This window comes from Micropterus salmoides, unplaced genomic scaffold (assembly GCF_014851395.1).
Source record: "Micropterus salmoides isolate LMB-PRFRI ecotype aquatic unplaced genomic scaffold, ASM1485139v1 Ms_hic_scaffold_19, whole genome shotgun sequence".
Lineage (NCBI taxonomy): Eukaryota > Metazoa > Chordata > Actinopteri > Centrarchiformes > Centrarchidae > Micropterus > Micropterus salmoides.
Genome location: NW_024041039.1, coordinates 28,858,470 through 28,880,315, shown reverse-complemented (window position 1 = coordinate 28,880,315; position 21,846 = coordinate 28,858,470). Strand labels below are relative to the sequence as shown.

General features: G+C 41.0%; 1 protein-coding gene and 1 long non-coding RNA gene across 5 annotated transcripts in view; both read right to left on the bottom strand.

Moving 5' to 3' along the window:
• Positions 1–1,387: 1,387 nt before the first annotated feature.
• Positions 1,388–5,789, bottom strand: LOC119910860. The gene is made up of 2 exons (XR_005445705.1): positions 2,321–5,789; positions 1,388–1,549 (listed from the first exon to the last, which is right to left on the bottom strand). It is a non-coding gene; the product is annotated as an uncharacterized LOC119910860 (long non-coding RNA).
• A 59-nt stretch (positions 5,790–5,848) lies between these two features.
• The window catches only part of adck1 (aarF domain containing kinase 1), a 96,899-nt gene continuing 80,901 nt past the window's right edge, over positions 5,849–21,846 (bottom strand). For all 4 annotated transcript variants that reach the window (XM_038729663.1, XM_038729665.1, XM_038729662.1 and 1 more), the window contains exons 10-11: positions 16,900–17,093; positions 5,849–8,873 (exon numbers count right to left, since the gene is read on the bottom strand). In XM_038729663.1, coding sequence (XP_038585591.1) covers positions 8,714–8,873; positions 16,900–17,093 — 354 coding nt within the window. In that variant the 3' untranslated portion in view covers positions 5,849–8,713. The remainder of the gene's footprint in view (positions 8,874–16,899; positions 17,094–21,846) is intronic.

The window sequence follows — 21,846 nt, the reverse complement described above, 5'->3', positions numbered from 1 at the left end:
GTCTGACAGGACGCAGGACGTGAAGCTGAAAAGACAAGTCTCCAACTCCTGGGCAAACAGCACCCATTCCCCTCAAGGCTGCGTTCTTTCCCCTCAGCTCATCTCCCTGTACACCAACAGCTGCACCTCCAGTCACCAGTCTGTCAATCTCCTGATGTTTGCGGATGACACCACCATTACTGGGCTTATTTCCGGTGGGGATTAGTACACCTACAGGTGGTAGACTGACCATTCTGGCGACCTGTCACAGAACAACCTGGAACCCACAGTTCTAAAGACACTGGAGACCATCTCCAGTGTGGATTACAGAAAGAGCCCCGCTCTAAACTTACTACTGTGAACTTTAGCACATCCCTGCACTCTGTACGGCTCTTTTATTTACATAATAGTCATATTGTACATATTAATTATTTGATAAAAATAACAATATTTATAATTATTATCTTATTCTTCTTGACTTACAGTACTTGTTTTATCTTTCTTTACATTTTCCAATTACTATTTTTATTATAATGCTCCAAAATACCAAAGCGAATTCCTTGTATGTGTATGTTATCACAACCCTGCCAGAGCCTAATACTCACTGAAAACGTGTTTGACTTCCTGCTGAGAATAAGGATGCGCCTCTGGTCGGTTGTACGACTGGTTCGTGGTAACCCCACACTCCAGCAGCACCTGCAAGACACCCCAGGGGACATAGTTGTAAGCCTTCTCCAAGTCCACAAAACAAAAGTAGACTGGATGGGCAAACTCCCATGAGCATATCCCATGCTTCACTGTTCCACAGCCAGGATGGAACTAAAGCATTCTTCCATTAGGTCATTTTCATGACATTGTCTGGTGAAAGTTTTTGCTTTGATGCATGCTGTTTCTATGAAAATGTTTGTTAATACTGTTTAAAATGAGTTAAAATAGATGTATTGGAAAGGAAGGAATTTTATAGTTAAGTTGCTCATATAGGATTTTCTATCCCAATATTTGCTAATAGGATGGCAAACATATGTGTATTTGCATAAAATACACTTAAGGTTTTTTTGTAAATATTTTGACAGTTGTTGCGCAAGTGTTTAGATAAATCTATGCTACTATTATTTACTATAAAAATTTGTGGTGACCTTGGATATTTTCAGATAAGGTGACTTTCAATAAATGTTTAGATGTAAAGATTTAAAAATTTTTCCATCATTTACAGTAGTGAAGGGAGGAGTTGCACAAAAGTATGGTTAATGCATTTAGATTCAATTTATGTAAATGACATGGTAACATTGTATGCAAATTTATTATTTTAACCAAACAGGTCAGCAAGGCATCACAGGACATTTTCATGGAAATCAGTCTATGTGTTAAGGCTTGTATTATGTGGACACAGGGCCCAGGAGACGGAATATAAGGTTAACAGACTTTATTACAAAAATGTGCAGCGATGGTGAAGGCAGGTACGGCTTGGTTTGAGCAGGGGACAGGCAGGTAGAAGCTGGTGAGGTCCAGGTTCCAGAGAAGTTTGGCTGAAGATCCAGGAAGTGAAGAACTCAGGCGTACACTTGGGAATCTTGAAGCAAAAGATAAACAATGGTTACACAAGAGACTAGAAATTGTGGATACTACGTAGATACTCTAGAAACTAGAGATGGCCTGCAGTACTCAACCACGAGATGGTAAGGAATAATTTGTCAACGAGTCACAGGAAGCCCATGACTTCAGCCATCACTTGATTGGTAGATTAGGGCCCGTTGTGAAACTCTGCCAGGTGTCCAGATTGCCGTCACACCCAAAAGACACCCACTCAAAGTAAGGGAACATGGGAGAAACAAGAGAAAACCCTCAGAGCCACAGCACTGCCTGTGACACCATGAAAGATACCTTGTTATGGTGTGGTGAAAAAGAATTTCTAACCTCCAGATCAGGTCAGGAGGTCAGCAAACTCAATATCCATCCCTCTGGGCACAACAAGTATCTTCTCTAAATTCAATTTGGCTAGAAGTTGTCAGAATATCTTGCTGTGAAGCAAAGTGTTGGACTGAGACATAGAGACACAGAAGGGAAAGCTATGAATACTGATGAAAGCTTCAAGGGAGCTGAAATGTGCTTTTGGAATCAATTGAGCCAGCTTCTGCCGATAGACAGCAAGTGTCTAAATACTTTATACTAATATATTTCAAATGACTGGCATATTGCATTTTTAATTAGAGCAAAGTACTTCAGAGTAACCAAAAAAAACTCACCAAAAGGCCTAAGTGAGTGAACTTTCTGTGAAGAGAATGAAAAGGAGAAAGCGGTGAGAGACAGAAAGAGGGACGGAGGGAAATAAAGAAACACTTACCCTGTACTCACCTCAGCGGCGAGTAAGCCAGAGTGTGGTCTGCGCTGTATTGTGAAAAGCGTGGGCCAATTGACTGTGACACCTCATTTTTTACCCTGAACAGAGGAACACACTGGAACAGAGGTACAATGACATTGCTGTCACCCACGCTGCTGTGCAGGTGATCGGCGGCTTTCTTCAACACACATGGCAAAATGAGACTCACCCAGCTATTACCTGAGCACCACTGAGGAGTGATTCAAAGTTGGGTTTACTCACAAAATAGAGACTTTGTAGTTTTGTCAAGTTTTCTACCCAAAGCAGAAACTGTCTGGATCTACTAGTCTGGAAAAACAGTTTCTGTGTCTAAAATATTTGCAGTCATTTTAATTTGTGATCAATACAAAAAAATTGATATTTGATGGGTTGTGGTTGAGGGTAGCACTATTACACCTCAGCATAGGTTTTTAAAAATACCCTTAATTAATCACTGATTTAATGCACCAAGTGAAAAGCACACTAAGTGACCCATATTGAAAACACCTCTGGGTCTAGCTAAACGCTCATGGGGGACCTTCCAGAGGGGACTTCAGTCAGTTCCTGTGACAGTTGTGACTGCTGGCTGCTATTCTCAGCTCAAAATTATAAGAAAAAATACATGAGGACCACAGTGGAGAGGCAGGGTGAACTGACAGATTATGCACTCACATTGATAGGGCAGAGAAGTCACAACTAGGCACATTGTGGAAGACTACATGGAGTGATTGTTAAAGAAATTAGATGCTATTTGATGATGTAGGTAATTTGATTTAACTAGGCTTAATTTCATAGATTTAGCCACACTGGAATTATCCTTTAGGAGCCAGTGTGAGTAGGGATACATGTGTGAAGACCTATTGAGCACCATAAATGTTTGTCTTAAAACCTTTTCTGACTCTGACCTTTCATCCTCCTCCAGACTACTTCCATAGAGGGAGGGAGGGAGGGAGGGAGAGAGGGCTTGTCAAAGTGTTCACTTTTTCTCTCTCTCTTTGAGAGAAGGAGAGAGGGCCAAAAAGAGAGAGCTGCTCTTATTAGCCATGGCAGGCCTGGGTGGGTCTGTGTGATAGAGATAGATGGTCCTCATGTGACCAACACACATTCATGTGCACACACCAAGACTATACTACACTTTTACTGCTATCACACTCTTTATCAGACACGCACACACACCATGCTGAGAAAACACTTCCTCCTCTGGGAAACAGTGGAAGCAGGTTATGTGTTGATGATGGTGAAAAATTTACATTTTATCACCAAAACACGTGGACGGAATTATCAGCAGTGTGTATTTTGGGTGTGCCTGAAGCTTGTCCAACCCTGGTCAAATCCACTAATTCACAGCATGGCTGTAGAAAATGTGGCCCTGACATGTAGAGGATATGCCAACAAAACTAAAACTAATTTAAATTCACCTGATGGGGCATTGCAAATAAGCACAGACACTATCCTGTTAAAATACCTATTACACTGGCTTGGATGTCCAACAGCAATACTTGCCTCCTTTTGGACATTTTTGCAATTGTGCATTTTGGCTGGATGAACTGCACAGAGAGGCAAATTATGAGCAGCCTGATTAGTGAGTGTGTCTGTGAGATTGGCTGCTGCAGGGATTATAGCATGTGAGGCTGGAAATGAGAGGCTGATTCATGGTCTGGGCTGAATTTCAGAAAAAGAAGAAGTTAAGAGAAGTTAAAAGCCATTTTTTCATCCATCTTCTCTATGTTTAAAGTGTCCAGATGTTGAGACAAACTGTTGTGTCATGCAGCCTTGGCCGATCCCTGAGCTTCTTAATCTGACAAATTTGGGAAATCTGCCATAAAATTTGGTAGAATCACTGTAAAAAACATCTTTCTTGTCCAGGTGCACAGACTATAATGTCTGCCTTCTTTCATTCCACATTAAAGTCTAAGTCTAAATAAACTGCTGTGTGTAATGAAGGAACATGTCAACCCCGTGTCAGTCAGACCTGCAAACTCTAGAGTAGTGAAAAAGGTGACATGAAAATAAAATAAAGTCAGGGAGTTCTGGGGTATTCTCTGCTGGAAGAACATCTGAATGATTTTAATATGCAAATGAAGCCATTTGGAGCCTTTTAAGATTCCAATAGGAGAAAACAATATCTTGTTTTAATAATTTTACTGCATTTCGATTATTTCAAGCACAATGTCTAACAACAGGCAAGATGGGCTACAGGACACGCTGACACACTGATGGACACACACACACACACAGAGGAGTGATAACATTATGTATTATGTGTTGCATTGTTAATCGGAATCTACAAAGTAACTAAAGCTGTAAGATAAATATAGTGGAGTAAAGAGTACAATATGTAAATGTGCTTACTTTCCAGCTGATGTTATTTACGTTGTGTTGTTCTGGCACTTTATTTGCTCAGGCTGCAGGTAATCAAACGTGACTCACGGCAAACGCTCGCGTGCCACGGACAATCATTCCCGCGCAATTATCTTCAGCCTGTATTATTCATTCAGATTTACCGATATGGTCGGTTGGTTTTTCGATGAGTAATAGAATAGAATTATATAGATAGTAGCCTATATCCCATCTTTGCTGAGCAACAGTTTTGGGCAAAAGGAATTAAAGGCCTGTCCCAAATATAGGCAGGGTGAGTTCAGTGATAATAGCAAATAAAAGCCCGGGCTATTGAAAGTTTGATGGTACTAAACTACTGATTGGACAATCCAATAAGCTTGATGCTAGCCTGGATCAATGGACAATCAAGGTTTTGTTGGCTTGAAAAAAAAATTATGGACAGGCACTAGACTTATGCTTAAGTTTTATTATTCGGATAATTATAAAAAAAACTACTTCTGGATCTTTCCCAAACAAACACAAAAACCAATGGCAATTTCTGTAAGAAAAAAACAACCCCAGATTCTGTCCAGATGATCTGTACTATTAAATACAGATCATCAATGTTCATAAACGACAATACATAATAAGCCATGACAACAACATGCAATTGATGGTAGGGGTGTATAGAACTGAATGAGGTAGGAGATTAAGTTAATAAAGTAAAACAATGTCTTTCATATGTTCTTATGCATGTATGTTCAAAATGTAAGTGTCCAGAAACTTGATAAAGACTTTGGATATTTCATTTTAACCGCTCTTCTCTTTTTTGTTCACTTTGATTCTGTTTTGATTCTTTTCGCCTCTCCATCCAAAGCTTTAAAAGGCTAAACTGTTTTTTTTCCTCATGTTTTTCCCGTCCTTTCTGCTACATCCCCGTTCCACACTACATACTAATTATATATAAAGTATATATTAGGAATTCAACTATTCTGTTTTGGCAGTACAAGAAAGTGTGGATTACAAGTAGGTTGTTCCACAGAGAGAAACGTTGGCATCAAAAACAGCAGTGAATTATTTCCCTCAAAGATTATAGAGCGCTGTCCAGCAGTAAACTTCTGAGCAGCCTGTGACTCCTCCACATTTTGGCAGATAAGTAAAACAGCGATGCAATAAATTACATTGTACACTTGATTTCTTAATTGTTTTGCTTCCTTTTAATTAATTTAGGCTATTACAATAAAAAAATCGAACCATTTTGTTTCTGCCTACCTATTAAAACTCACAGGTAGTGGCTGATCTGATGCCACCAAAAAGGAGTAATGTCACCATCTTAACAGGTGGGAGGTTGGCGTCAGTACGTTGACACTGAAGAAGGTAATACAGAATTTAAGATGAAAACAATATTTCAAATAAGGCAATGAGCCAGAGAAGAGAAGATTTTCTGCAGAGTCACACAATCAGTTCACAGTCAGTCACACAATGTCACATAGTGGGGTTGGAGCAACCTGCCAGCATTTGTCTCAGGCGTGTCTTGAGGAAAATAAAGTCATTGTCAGCAGGAATGTAAAAGCTGAAGACAGAACCATTTCTTCAGAGTGACAACACTTCAGTAAATAAAACCTAATGAAAAAATGACAGTAATACAAACTGGCGTGCTGGCGGAATGAGTGTGCAGTATAGGACCGAAGAATAACAGTATCGATGAAAGAGTTAACATGTCGTAATAATAACAATAAAAAGAATAACATTCAAGCATTCAGTGCATTCATAACCAGGAAATGATGATGCAAACTTGATTCTGAGGTATTTTGTTGAGGAGTCCAACATCACCAAGGCAGGAACACTATCAGGACTAAACTACACATCACCTCTGCAGGGACTAAAAAAAGTCCTCTCGTATTTCATCTAATTCTTCATCATGCGAGCGTAGTATGTGGTTTTCGGCAGCCCTCATCACCTTACTGGTACACAGTGTGCCTGAATTTGCCTCTTTGGACATGAGATGGAGGTAAAGGTGAACTGTGTGCCGGACTGGATAGCTGTCTTTGTCTATGACTAACTTACCTTTCAGGCCGTGTTACTAACTAATCTGGCACCTGGCTATGTTACTGCCTACCTGTCTGCTTGTTAACGTTTCTTTCTCTCGCCTTTGCTGCATCACTTTCTTTTCTGCGTGGTGGAGTGTATTGTTTTATCCACTTTAGGGCTGCCTATAAGGCGCCTTGTATAAGATGACGTAGCCCTGACATGGTGTTTGAGAGCTGCAGCCCTGGTTAAAAGGTTGCACATAATTTTATTTAAGCCCTATTACCTAAAGCTCATGACTACTGAATATCACAATCTAACAATAATATTGCACTGCCTCAGAAAGCATGGTATCACAAGTGTAGTGAACCAACCAGTGGACATTTAATTATTTCATGCCAAAAGTAAACAACCAAGCAAAACCACCATCTCCTGTGGAGTTAAGACAACTGACTCTACTCCTGACTGTCAAAATGACAATTTAACCTTCTCCAGAGACATAACCTCACCCTGAACCAGGCTGTGAGGACCTCAGCAGTCATAAACTAAAGGCATAAACTGAGACCCTCCCTCACACACACACACACACACCAAACACTGCCTCTCCCTTTTCGCGCTGATGTAAATACTGATAAGAATGCCAGATGCCAGAAATATGTTTCTCATGTTTCTCATTATAATGTTTCTCATTATAATGAGAAACATTATAATGAGAAACATTATAATGTTTCTCTTATAATGTTTCTCAAACTAAGCAGCTAGTTGTAGCTTTGTTTAGTTACATAATCTTTAAAAGTTAGTTAGTGGCCACTTCAGTTTTGAGTATTTTATTACCATGTCGTTATTGTTTAGCAACTATGTGGAAAAGAAGGAACCATAAGGAAAATAATTTGCTGTGCTGTTAATTTCATTAACTTTTGCTCATTAACATTCCTGCCTGTGATTTATACCAATGCCATGCTTAAACACCTTCTTAGATATTTTGTTATTAAGAACATGTAACAATCAATATTATCACTATGAAATGTTGTTATAACTTATAACGGTGTAACTGTTTATGGTATTTAAGAAAATAGTTGATTTTGTGGAGGAGGAACAAAGCCCTCCTACCTGGGGACACGCACCAAGGGACATTTGCTCTTCTCTCTGCTCTTCTCGCTTGCTCCTGCGACCTCTCCTAGCAACGTCCAGCATCCAAGAGCTTCGGCCCGGGGAAAATCTCTGCAACTTCAAGTTTTCTTCTTATAGAAATTTGGCAATATTCACGAGGTCCCGCGAACCTTCGGTGAATTTACCTTTTGTTTGGTTTGTATAAAGTTATCAGACCGTTTAACACACGCAACTTTTAATTCAGAAACAACCAAGTTTCTTTTAAGCCTTTATTTCAGTTCGAATTAACTTTCACTAGCCTACTCCCCAAGGACAGCGTTTGGAGGCTAGTCAACTGAATCAAGAACAACTCCAGTAGCCTTCCTAACTCAGAGAGCCAATCCAGGGATAATGGCCCGTTTGCTGCAAGAGTTTCCCGCAACACCAAACAGACGAGGACTCAGACATCCCCATTGGCAAAGACCAGCTCGAGCTGGCCATGTGGCGTGCCAAGCCACCGAGGGCCGTGAAAGCAACAAATGAGCCAGCCGATCGTGAGCCTCCAAAAGCAAAACCTCTTTCGCATTTTGTGGCTGAGTTGGTGTCCTTTAGTTGTTAAGTCCCGAAACCAAAGCTCAAGTTATCACCATAAAACTTGTGTCCATACGTGACAATCATGACAAAATAGTAGGACAAAACAAAAAAGATTTTCAGCAGCCACGGTTGCTCCTGGTGTCCAAAGACATCAGCATCTTGTGACCTTGTATGTGTCCACAGAGTTACAAATTATGCCATTACCATTTGTGGAAGTAAATGTGTGTGAGAGAGAGAGAGAGTGTGTGTACGTGTGTGTCTGAACACATATTCAAAATGTGTTAGTATGCTCGAGAGCCAGCGGTTCCGGCCTGTTGTTAATGTTCCAGTGTGATGTCCAGATGAGTCTTAGTGCAGAAATGCCAGCAGAGCAGTGAGCCACTGTACCAACATGGAGCCTTTCGTCCACAGAAACAGTTCATACATATTGAGTCTCCACAGGTTGAGAGACTCTGCCAGCGTGATCTGCAGTACCCTCCACCTGGACTGAGCCTTACTCCTCTTGTACCTGTGGGTCAGAGCAGAAGAAGAACAAGGAAAGGGTCAGGCACAATTTGAAAGTACTGGGTTGAGTCATCAAGATTTCTAACAAATGCACTCCACCAGTTTGCTTATGATCCAAATCATTATCCAGTGTTGGGCAGTAATGTGTTACGCATTACTGTAATGTTATTACTTTTCCCAGTAACTAATACTGTAACTAATTACTTTTCTAAAACAGTAATATTATTACAGTAACAAATCCAAGTAACGCTGCGTTACTTGTCACTGAACGCACCATCCTTGACGTGAAAGCACGACGGCGCTGCAGGTCAGCAGCACCTTTGTTGTTTATGTCCGCTAATAGCCAAAAACTAAAGGAAGAGAGGAGAACGAGGGAGAGAGGCGTTGTCGTCTAGTGTAAACTCTGTGCGACCAGCACAAACTTTCAACCGCGAACATTTCAACATCTGATTTATTGAAGCATCTGCTGAAGCAGCAATGTGAAACTTACAGAAAGAAACTCCGGCAGCTGCTGCCACTGATGCTTTGGACTCGTCGGCAGAGAGTGGCTACTACTACTGAATACTGCTCTTATAAATAGGCTACATGTGCAGAAAAACAGCTGTTTAAAAGTCGGGATTTATTTGCTTTATTTTTTCATTTCAGCCGGTGAGGTTGAGAAACGTTAGGCCTAGGCTATATGCTTTGTAAAAAACACAGTCCTTGCTACTGTTATGAATATGATATTAGTCGGGGGGGAAACTCCTTTGTTTGGGGGTGAAGGGGGGTGGTAGTGAAAGCAGTGTTTCCCATAAATAGCCTATCATTTGGATAATTATCAACGCTGACCGCCACATAGTGATTTTCAATTTTCTTTACTAGGCATAATTAAAATCATTTTTGATTGAGGAGCTGTACTGAAGAGCATATTTTTGTGCAGCACCTCCTATTACTCATAAACACACACACACACACACACACACATATATATATTAGGGCTGGACACATTTTTATGCGTTATTATCGCATTAATGCATTAATTAATAGCGACAATTATTTTATCACAAGTTAATGCAGTTTTTATTTCATTATTATTAGTTTGAAAGTCCCTTGCTCACTGGCTCTGAATACACATCCAGTCAAATCACGGGTCACAGGAGGGGTGAGTTGTTGATCAGCCTGCAAATCACTCACCCAAACAAGCAGGGGAGGGAGGCTTCAGCAGACTTCTTGGCTGAAGCTAGTAGGAGTAGAAGAAGACCGCGTTCCACGAGTGAATGGCGGGAGCTCTGTTGATGGTAACCATGGCAACGACTTCTATGCGCTACATGTATGTAGTTTGCTTATGTAGGCTAACTTAAGTTAAAATTATAGGCTACATAACTTTACCTGATAGGCCTTCATCTAGTTTTGCGGGGACGCTCTGCCATGTGAATTCCCCCCTGTTGATGTCCTGATAACTATTTAGATTCTGGAAACTCACAAACAGCGAGGATCAGTCTGTCTTCCGATGATTTGTGCTGCGCGTCATCTACATGTGTGCGTGAGGCGAGGACCACCGCGACAATTTCAGAGAAACGCACCCGCTTGTTGGTACACCTTGTGCCCGACCACTTCACCTCACTCTAACAAGGAAACTTGATACTGAACATAGACTGTTTCTGCTGCTCCCTGATAAAAGAAAAATGTTTCTGCTGATACCTTTTCAGAAACCCCCCTCAAGAAAACTGGACTCTGGTGGTAACTTGTTTTAACAAGCTAGATAAAAGGTATTGCCCTGGCAGTGGCAAATAGCTTTGGTTTAATATTTGATTACATTAATGTTTAAGTTGAGATTTACAAGAAGTATTTTATTGCTACTAAAGTAAAGGGAATACTGCTGGTAAAAAGCACTTTATTTGTTTAAAGTGTTTTCAAACCACATGTTATTGCAATTTTGTGTATATAGAAGTACATTTAAATTAAAAGTGGCAATACACTACTTTAGATTTAGAATTCATTATTCAATTTTGCACACAACAATGCGATTAATCGTGATTGAAAATTTTAATTGTTGCCCAGCACTAAGGGGGGTGCGTTGCCTAAAAAGTTTGGGAACTGCTGATCTAAGAAGTCATGAGCCGTGAAGAATGAGCAGCTGACAGATGGCAGCTTTTGAGTGAGTTTAGCTACAAATAAATCTTGGATTGTGCTTATTGTTACTGATTAAGCAAAGTATTTGCACGGCTGTAGGCATGGGCGTCGCTAGACCCTTTTGACTGGGGCACATGCCCCAGTATTTATGTGCTGTGCCCCACTAAAATGGTCAGGACTCTTTGGGGTCGCTTTTTAATGCCCTGAGTACCCTTTTGCACATGTAGGGCTCTGCTGTCAAGTTAGCAACAATACAAAAATAAAACTACTGGTTAACACAGTGAAACATCACAATCTGGTTAGGTTTAGGCACCAAAACTACTTGGTTAGGTTTAGGAAAAGACTATGGTTTGGGTTAAAATAACTACGTCATTTAACTTGCAGTATGTAAAAGGTGATATGCGCATGATTATGAGTTTCACCAGACACTTCCCTTTTTTATTGTTATATCTTTAATCTTCGGGATTTTTATCGACTGCCTGAATGTTTTCAGAGTATGCGTGTAGACGTGGTCAGCATGGTAACAGGCATGTGTGCGCATGCTCCGGTTAAAGCCCTTCTATGACAAGGCAGTGCAAATAATAATAGACTAAGCAAGGGCAGCTGGTAAAGCACATATCCATAACACATTTCATATGCTGCAGGCTTTCAACATATTATATGAGGGTGGGGTGTAGGGTGAGGGCTTCAAGCCTGCTTTAGAACATGTGTTTCATCTGTAAACCAGAGTGTAGACCTCTTTGACTGTCTATTTTTGGTAAAATGAGAGCTGAATCCAGAAGGGTAGAAAGGGCTGTACTAGTGCTAGTCACTAGTACAAACAGGCGCTGTTGCTGTTGAGCAAGGAGCCAAGACTACAGGCCATTATTCATTAAGTGCCATTAAAGTTGCCGGGCCAAGTCAGATGAGAAAAAGAAAACAAGTTTACTCAATGTTTAGTCAATGTTTCTATAAATATCTCTGCAATAATACAGAGCAGAAATATGGTTCTGATGTTGTCTGAATCTGTAGACTCTCCACTAGAGTCCTTGTTCTTACAAGCCCCTATGTAAGTCACACAGTGCTAGGAGGCTCGACACACGTTAACTGTCTCTCACCGCACCTAATTGGTGGATGTGTGTGTCTACATTTTGTGTGAAACTAACTAATGGACAAACACTCAGGCTGAGGCTCACCTTAGACAGTAGACTAACACTGCAGTTTTCATTCAATCAACATCGGAAAGGTCAAAAAAATCGCAGAGTAAGTTCACAGTTAGCAAAGTTATTGCAGCGGTTTTTGAAAGCAGCGACAAGACATGACAGTGGAGCTTCAGAGCCAGATGGGTTTGATTGCTTTGATTTCAGTAATATAATGTAAGTAAGCATACTTTGTGTGTGTGGTTTTATATTGAATGTAAAATTACTGGAAATACCTGTTCAAGGTATGATTTGCTGCTGTGGTGGACAGGACAGACGAGAAGCAGTCTCACACCTCCCTCTGTCATGACTATGAGTTGCCTGCTTTTGTGTTTTTTCAGATTTCACATCATGCCACAGGACAGACAACAATCTCTTGGAACCTTCATCTTAGCAACCTTGCTGAGGAAGTCCATAATGACAAAAGAAAAGGCACCGCCTACCATGACAAAGTAATTTTATTATCCCCACAGAGAAGTGGCTGTAGATGAAAGAATAGTCGCCTCCAAGGCTAAAACTGGGTTGACCCAGTAAATAAAAGCAAAACCCACAAAGTGGGGATTCAAGCTGTTTGTCTTGGCTGATTCAAGGCATGGCTACACAGTGGACTTTTCAATTTACACTGGCAAATGTGACATCCCCTCTGGGCATGCTTGGTCAATCAGGTTACCTTGACACAGGGTGCCACATGGACAATTTTTATTCAACCCCTAAGCTCTTTAGGGCTCTCCACGAGCGCAGATTTGCTGCCTGTGGGACTTAACAGGTAGAAGTGCAAGGACTGCCCTGCAAGGACCACATGGTTGGAATTGATCAACCAGACCAGCTCATTCAGTATTGCTTTGCACAACATAAAGCCCTGATACAGAAACCTGTTTTATAATTTTCTGGACATTGCCACCACCAGCAGCTTTATTCTTCACAAGGAACTCTGTCTGGCCGAGCAATGAAAAGCAGAGCTTTCTGTGGCCAAGTCTCTCCACACAGCTCCTGCCCAGACACCTGCAGGTCATCTTCCTGTGCCTATTGCTGATGTCCATGTAGCAGGCCCCAGCGCGAGAGCCACCACGGGTCGAAGGAGGTGGCCAAAGCCAAGGCCAGCGAAAAGACACACTGTGGAAATGCAGGGAATGTGATGTTTCCCTCTGCCTGCAGCTGGACAGAAACTATTTTGCAGCATGGCATGACAGTTGAAAAAATAAAACCTGCCCATCATGTAAATATTGTAGTAGTAATAGTGTGTTTTTTAGTTTCTTTTTTATACATTAAATACTTCGGTTGAAAAAAAAACAAAAAAAACAGTTGTAACGTTCATGTTTCATTTTCACAAAACCCACTAAGCTCAATATGTAGTATAACGTCATTATTCAGTCCCATTTTATCTTGTTCCTGTCATTTAGTAGAAGTAGAGTAACAGACTTCCACTTCTCAAAAAACAATATTTCAAAATGAAATTTTAGACATTTATTTTACATTGATTGTATTCATATATTTCACTACTTTCACTACAAGATTTTGGTAAACCCTTTTCAAGCTCCAAACTAATTTGTACGGTAGGTTTACCCAAGAGATTTAAGACTTTAATAAATCTGACTTTTCAGTTTTAAGGCCAAATAATCTCTTACACAGCGCTCTAGGACAAATAGACGCTCATTATACTGAAAACTTTCGGTCGGCAAATAAGCTTTGCATAGAAGCAATGTTTTTTATCCATTAGATGGTGGATGAGAACATAAGACATAACGTTTAAACTGAATTTTTAGTTTTTGGTTTGCTCAGTCAGTCACCTAGAAGGATGTGTGTTCCAGCCCACGTAGGGAGGACTCAAATTTATGTCAAGAAGGCTACATACTCTTTTTAAAGTAAAAACTCTCAATTCACCTCTAAATAAAGGATTGCTGCAAAAAAATGTTCTTGCGCTTTTATTTTGCAGGCAAAACTAGATAGTAGACTAGTAGACTAAAGTAGACTAGATAGTTGGTTGCAATTCGCAACCTCATCGCTAGATACCACTAAATCTTACACACTGAAGTTTAACGAGTCACTATTAGCCACTACATAAGTTGTTTGTTGAAAATGTTAAATCTCATATGTATGTAGCTCCGCAGTTAGTTTCTGTTTTATGTGTTGAGGTTTTGAGATTGCTACCACTCTGACACAGTGTTAGTGAATGGTATTTTGTTAGAGCTGCTCAAAGCATCAGGAACTACAGAAATGTACTGGATAATCCACTTATTCTGTAAGAAGTAGTTCCAACGAAAACTGCTGATAGTGAGGATTATCCAGAGTAACAGGGACACTTTACAATGACTGTTGACTTTTTCAAATGTCATTTTTCAGTGCTGTGAGCGGCACAAAAAAAATTCCATTCACCAATATTGTATTGGGGTTGTGGCTGAAATCTCCGAGAGAGATCTCAAAACCTTGACACGTAAACCCAAAATAAAACTCAGCATGGTAAATACCATTATATGTTACAGTTTTGTGATTTGGGTGAAGAAAAGCGTTAAAATTTTTGGCCAACAATCAAAACCATGTTCAACGGATGGATAAACCCTTTTGCATTTTGCGGAATTTTAGCCAAAATGTTTTCAAGGCTCGAAGAATAATTGACATAATTGTTAATGTCTTTTTGTCTTTTGCATGGTAGGGTGTAATGACCATTGCAGCCATGAGAGGCCATTAATGACGCTGCAGACTTAAGTTTCCTATCAGTTTTTTTCTTGCCTGCCTGCTTCAGAGGGTGGGGTTGTCCTCATCAGCTCTGCTATAGTTGTTATGCATGACTTAAGTGTGGAACTTGTGTGTCCCAAACAAAGCTCATCCGATGACAACAGTTGAAGGCTCAGGAAAAACCAGTAAGTATACTTTTGAGCTTAAGATTGTTAACTATAACTTTATTACTATCATCCATCATTGGTTTATTAATTTATTTATTTATTTTTCCATCCTTGGTTTCGACCGTTTATTCTGTCAAGGGTCATGGAAGGCTGGAGCCTATCTGAGCACACAATGGGAAACAGGCAGGGTGTACGCCGGATCAGATTACAGAGTGATCACATCTAGACAATCATTCACATTTATAACCATGGGAATTTTAATTGACCTAACCTGTGATGGATATCTGTGTGTGTGCATATGCATGACATGTGTACTGTTATTAGTGTGCTGGTATCCTTGTGGTTCTTACAATAGACTCCTTGCAGACCCTTGCATACAAAGTGTTTGATATGGTATATGTTATCTGCGGGGGATTCAAAGAGGTCTACTTGGTATGAGAAAAAGGAGGTATATTCAAACCTACAAAATATGCCTCAATAGGGATGGGAGGCGGTGGTCTTAAGACTTGGATACCAGTATAAAATTGTCACATGTGCTTCAGAATCTTCGAAGAGACTGTCTCTGCTTCCTGACCGTGTCAATAAAACCTGGGGTTGGACTCAGTGTTCTTGTCATCGCAATCTAAGTAAACCCCTACACCTTCATGTCTCTTTCCAAAATGAAACCCATGGAGACACAGGGAAACAGAAAGGCCCTGGCTGGCAGACAGATAATCACCTTGGTCCACTTTATCTTGCATTTAAAAAATATCAGGACTTGGTGTTACACTCCAGAGACGCTGGTTTTGGCTGCTAACAGCCCATGAACACATGAACACAGTGAAACAGAGCAGCTGTGAGTACAAAATGCTTCAGTTGAGTTGTGGGAACGAGGTGGCACTGCAGGATCCCCTGGTGCCTGTATTACATTACTATCCCATGGCACTAAAGTTGGTTAATATTTTATAAGATGTGCTTATTCAGAAAAGCTTTACCACTGTCAGCAGTACAGCACCAGGCAAGGCAGAGACACTCTGTGTATGTGTGTGTGTGTGTGTGTGTCCAGAGCATTGTCCTTTAGTCATCTGAAAAGTGAAGTGACAGCCCACATCTCACCTCTCCCAACCTGTAGTGGTAAACTCCAATTTTTCTTCCAAAGCCACTTACTTGTCAGCTTAGTTTGTCACATCTCCTGTCTCACCATTACACTACGAATACATACAAAACTGACCTTACTCCTGTCCGTCACAGTGTCTGTTATCTGATACAGCCACCGGGGAAAGCCAAAGTCAGATATCTTAAATTTTTAAATGAGGAGGAATGTGACTTTAATAGTTGCAGCAGAAATAAATAACCACAGTAGCCTACTGTACACTGTTTTTGTAGCAGTTCCTTCTAGTGAGGACAGTTTTCTAGTTTACTCATCACAAACAAATTGATTTTTTTTGTTGCTGGGGCGGTTCGCTTTTACACAAGTGAACCAGAATTTGTAAGAACATGTGTGCTAAGTCATCCATCCATTGGACAGAAATTCTGGAGCAGGGAAAAGCAGGATGCTTTAGATTCATAAACTGAACTATATTATAAGCCCCAGCAGACACAGCAAGCTCTTATACGCACCTAACATGCATGCTGCCCAGAAGAAGGACCATGTATAAAGTTTGAATTCATAGAAAGAGGGTATATTTATACAACTGGATCAACAGCTTATTAAATCAAAAATTATTACTACATACTGCTATGTGTAGTGCTATCACTAATAAGCCATGTACAGCCATGCAGCCCTGCAGTGCTTTCTCCAGCTGGGTCTGATCGAGGTCGGGCCACGTTCACACTGCCTATTCACTGTGGCTTTAAACAAGATAACAAAATGTCTCGTGACGTTAAAATTAAACCTTTAAAAAGAAACAATCTTTCTGACCTGGCCATGGCGTGTATGCAGCAGCGGGACATGTTGATGAAAGATGAGGAGGAGGCTCTGGTCTGTAAGGTGGTCTCAATCCCCCTCAGCAGGTCGTTGGTCTTCAGCAGCAACAGCATCTGCCGTGGCACTCGGTTCAACAGCGTGCTTATCTGGGGCAGGTATAAAGCTGCATTGGTTCGTATCTCAACGTCCTGCCAAGAGAGACAGACAGCAGGATATCAGAAGCTATTTCTTTAGTTGTTATATTACACTGAACAAAATTATACTCGAAAATGTGCAGTTTCGCTATATTGGGGGGGGTCCCGAAACCAGTCAGTATATGGTGTGACCACCATTTGCCTCACGCAGTGCAACACATCTCCTTCGCAGAGTTGAACAGGTTATTTATTGTGGCCTGTGGAATGTTAGTCCACTCCTCTTCAATGGTTGTGCGAAGTTGCAGTCAAGTCGAGACCCCTATGAGGATGATGAGCATGCAGATGAGCTTCCATGAGATGGTTCCTGACAGTTTGTGCAGAAATTCTTTGGTTATGCAAACTGATTGTTGCAGTAGCTGCCCGGGTGGCTGGTCTCAGACGATCTTGGAGGTGAAGCTGGATGTGGAGGTCCTGGGCTGGTGTGGTTACACGTGGTCTGCGTTTGTGAGGCCGGTTGGATGTACTGCCAAATTCTCTGAAACACCTTTGGAGACGGCTTATGGTGGAGAAATAAACATTCAATTCACGGGCAACAGCTCTGGTGAACATTCCTGCAGTCAGTAGGACAATTGCACACTCCATCAAAACTTGCGACATCTGTGGCATTGAGTTGTGTGATGGAACTGCACATTTTCGAGTGGCCTTTTATTGTGGCCAGCCTAAGGCCTTTTATTGTGGCCAGCCTAAGGCAAACCTGTGCATTACCCCTGCTGTCTGATCAGCCTCTTGATATGCCACACCTGTGAGGTGGATGGATTATCTCGGCAAAGGAGAAGTGCTCACTAACACAGACTTTGACAGATTTGTGAACACTATGTGAGAGAAATAGGCCTTTTGTGTACACAGAGAAAGTCTTATAACTTTGAGTCCAGCTCGTGATGAATGGGGGCAAAAACAAAAGTGTTGCGTTAATAATTTTATCAAGTGTATGTTCATGTCAAAGGCCCTGTACACCAAAACTGAGAAAAAAGAAGCTTTTACATGGATAATTTTAACCTCACTTAACCTGCACTGTGTCAAAAAAAAAACAGAAGAACTGGTCACTGACACACCAAACACACACGGTACTGGACTGGACACTGCCTGTTGCACTATTACCCCTGCTTCTTCACCATGCAGACTGTTTCCACCAACGGGGAGCTTTGGCAAGATCAGACATACAAAAATCATTAGCATCTCTGTCTGACCTACCAGACCTCAGCAACACAACCTTCACATGCATAGCACTCATCACAGCAAATTACACCGATCCCCCTCAATCTACATTTCACATTACTTCCATTAGGCAAAAAAACAGGACATGTAAATGGAGGAAGGCACACTTTGGCAGGAGCTTAGTCCATTCTGCCATAGCAGCCCTAAATAAAATACATTGCTGAATACTACGTAAAGCTGTTTGTATATACAGTATGTAAGTGTGTGTACTCATGTATGCAAGTGTGGGCATTCAGGAAGGGGAACAAATGAGTGCATGTATATGAACACCTGCAGATTGTGAAAACAAATTTCCCTCCTGGGACAATAAAAATTATCTATCTATTTGTAATGGAGATCTACAAGTGCTGATTGCTGTTTGCATGCGTGAAAGAGCAACAGAGAGAGTGTGTTTGTGTGTGTTTACATGTCCACTGTATGTCAATAATCTCTTGATTTATGGTAAATGTCTTTGGATGTGGCCATTGAGGATAGTGCGCAATTAAGTCTGAGAGGGTGGGCTACAAGGTAAGTTTAAAAGTCACAAAATCCAGACACGTTACTTCTGTGTCACTGATATTGTTAAACTACCAGATGAGAGAGGAGGGAAAGAAGAAAAGAAAAATAAATAAAGTATTACAGGGGACATGATGACTATTTGTTGTCTTTGATATTGAAGACAGCTGCTTGAGTCTCCATGTGAGCGTCAGTGTCCTGCTCTCCTCTACTTCAAAGGCCTCTCCCTGCTGCACATCAACAGGCCAAAATTACACTATTAGTCATGGAACAAAGTGGACTGCAATCTTGCAAACACTTATTTAGCCATCTTTAGACAGAATGTAAAATCAGGAGGTGCACAATCTGTACGAGTACAGGACATTACAGGAGTGAACTGAACAACTGTGAAATTACATGTTAATTGGAAACATAAGTGGAGAAATACCTTTTTATATCATCCAAACCTCGGACTAGAAGCACAAACAGTATGTTAGTTTTATCTGAATTGTTCATTCAATAGTGGATGGCATCGCCCTGGCCTACCACACCACCATAAGGAGCCTCTGACTTATCTTTGATCTTGGATATGTCCTGCAACATAGGACTGCCTTTTTTTAACCTACGTAATATTGCAAAAATTAGGAATATCCTATCTCAAAATGATGTGAGAAAACTAATCCAGGCATTTGTTACTTCTACGCTGGATTACTGCAATTCCTTATTTTCAGGCTGCTCGTATAAAGTTGCTCAAGACTCCTCAGCTGAGCCAGAATGCTGCAGCACATGTTCGAACAGGAACCAGAAAGAGAGATCACATTTCTCCTGAGCTGTTTTTCAATCTGCGTTCTTGTCTGTACTTGTGTTCTTGTGGACTTGTGAAATGCCATCAGTCGCAGACAAAGTACTGTTCCAATTCAAAAGTCTGCATCTAGCCAAGTACAGTCAAATACCTGGATGTGTTCTCACTCTGCCCGTTTTACCGTGCCTGCATCGGTGGTGACTTGTGTGGACTTTGGATAGCCAGATATCCCAGAATGCATTTCGCCGCCAAAAAGCGGAAATGTCGAATGAGAAATACTGCTCTTCTTCTGTCACATAGTAGTTTTAAGAGTTTTTTATGCGGGAATATAGTTGTTAAAACTCCAAATATGTGGTTGATTTCTCAAGTCAGAGCTGATGTGAGGTCCCGCTAACGGGTCCGGCCGTCATCAAGTCCGCTGCTGTTCCAATTGCTGATTGTCTGACTGCGTGCTCCCGTTCCTCTGAGTTTGTACTCCCGAGCTGAACTTGCCAAGTCCAAGCTTTAAAGTACAGAAGTCCCAACTTGGCAAACTCGGTATTGAGAAACAGCAGTGGTTTAGTTTCTCTGCACTAGCTCCCTGTAAAATCGAGAATAGAAATTAAAATCCTTCTGCTCACATAGTGTTCTGGAACACAATACAAAGCCCAGGCACCACGCACAGCTGCCATAATGAAAATTAACAGCACACTAAACCAAGAGGAGGAAACTAAAAAATAAAATGAAGACCCTCTGTTAGCTAACTTTCTGCAATAACAATGCTAGCTAACGACACCTGGATAACTACAACTAAGTTAACTTAGCTAATTAAACTAGAAAACAAACCAACAATCAGACACACAGAGACATACTTACTGTAAGTTCTAAGTAAATTGGTTAAACAATATTTATCGGTTTGATGCTCTGACTTAACGAGGTGTGACGGCGTGACAGTTTTTTAACGAGGCATGACAGTGCACCTGCACAAGCTTGGAGAATGACGTATGACTTAATCAACATTGTACGGAAATGACTAGCTATCATAGAAATGTCAAAATACACTGGAGGGGGACTTTAAAGAGCTAATAGTACCTTATAGTTTTACCTCACAGTTTTCAGTCATGTGACATGCGTGGTGACCTGGAGGACAAAACAAGTGACCCAATTAGCGGCTCACACCTGACTCTCCCGTAGGGACTGCCGCAAAAGCCGTTACATTTTATTTGGATCACCTCTCAACTCAAGAAAAAGACAGATATGGACGCAAACTGCAAATGTTGGGCACTTGCGATCCATATACAAGACCCGCTGCAGTATTTCCGCCATTAAAAACTGTCCGGTCCCTGCCAGCGCTCGACTGTGGTAATGTTTACGTTTACCTTGTAGGGAATCCCTCACCTAACACAGCTAAGGCTTGTCTCCTCGTCGATTAGTGCATCCGAAACAGCCATCCAGCATTTTGGCAATGCTAAAGTAACAAACTCAAAGTGCATCACTTGCTTCCTGGTTAGCGCGCAGTGGAAAAAATAACGTCTTTTTTTTCCCTCCAAGGGAGCGTTTTCCTTGGAATGTGACATCACGTGAAAACTATGAATTGCGCCACATAGAACACTGTGCTCCTAGAATGCAGGGTTACTTGTGGTTCCTAGAGATCCAAAAATAGAATTTCAGCTATCAAGCTCTCCTGTGGAACCAGGTCCCAGTTTGGGTTCAGGAGGCAGACACCATCCCGGTCCCATAGTTTTGTGCTTTCTAATCTCTCTCCTCTCCCCCTGTCTCTTTCTGCAGGTGTTTCTGCCTCCAGAGCTGTAGTCTGGATCTGTAGTTGCAAGTCACCTTCTGGCCCCGTGTTCCTGTTCAACACTTACTGCTACAATTGTTATTATTAGTCCTATTATTATTATTATTATTATTATATAAAAATGAAAAACATCTTTAAAAAACACAAATATTATTAGTATCATTATTGTTCTGCTTTGTAATAAGTTTTTGAGTGGCTTAGGATGCCTGAAAACCTCTGAATGGTTCTGCAGTGATGGGCTCGAGCATGGCCAGGAAGCTCCATAGACTCCCAAACGCACACCAAGTTACTTTGATCTTCATGAGATTTGGGTGGGATCATTGCTCTCATCCTAAAGAACAAATTTCTGTGTCAAGATTTTGCCCAAAAGGAAGTCAGCTATTTTGGATTTCCTGTGTAAATTTCAATTTACACATGTTTGATGCCTTTAGGGTGCTCAAAAAAATCACCAAGCTTGCACCCATAGTTGAACAGGT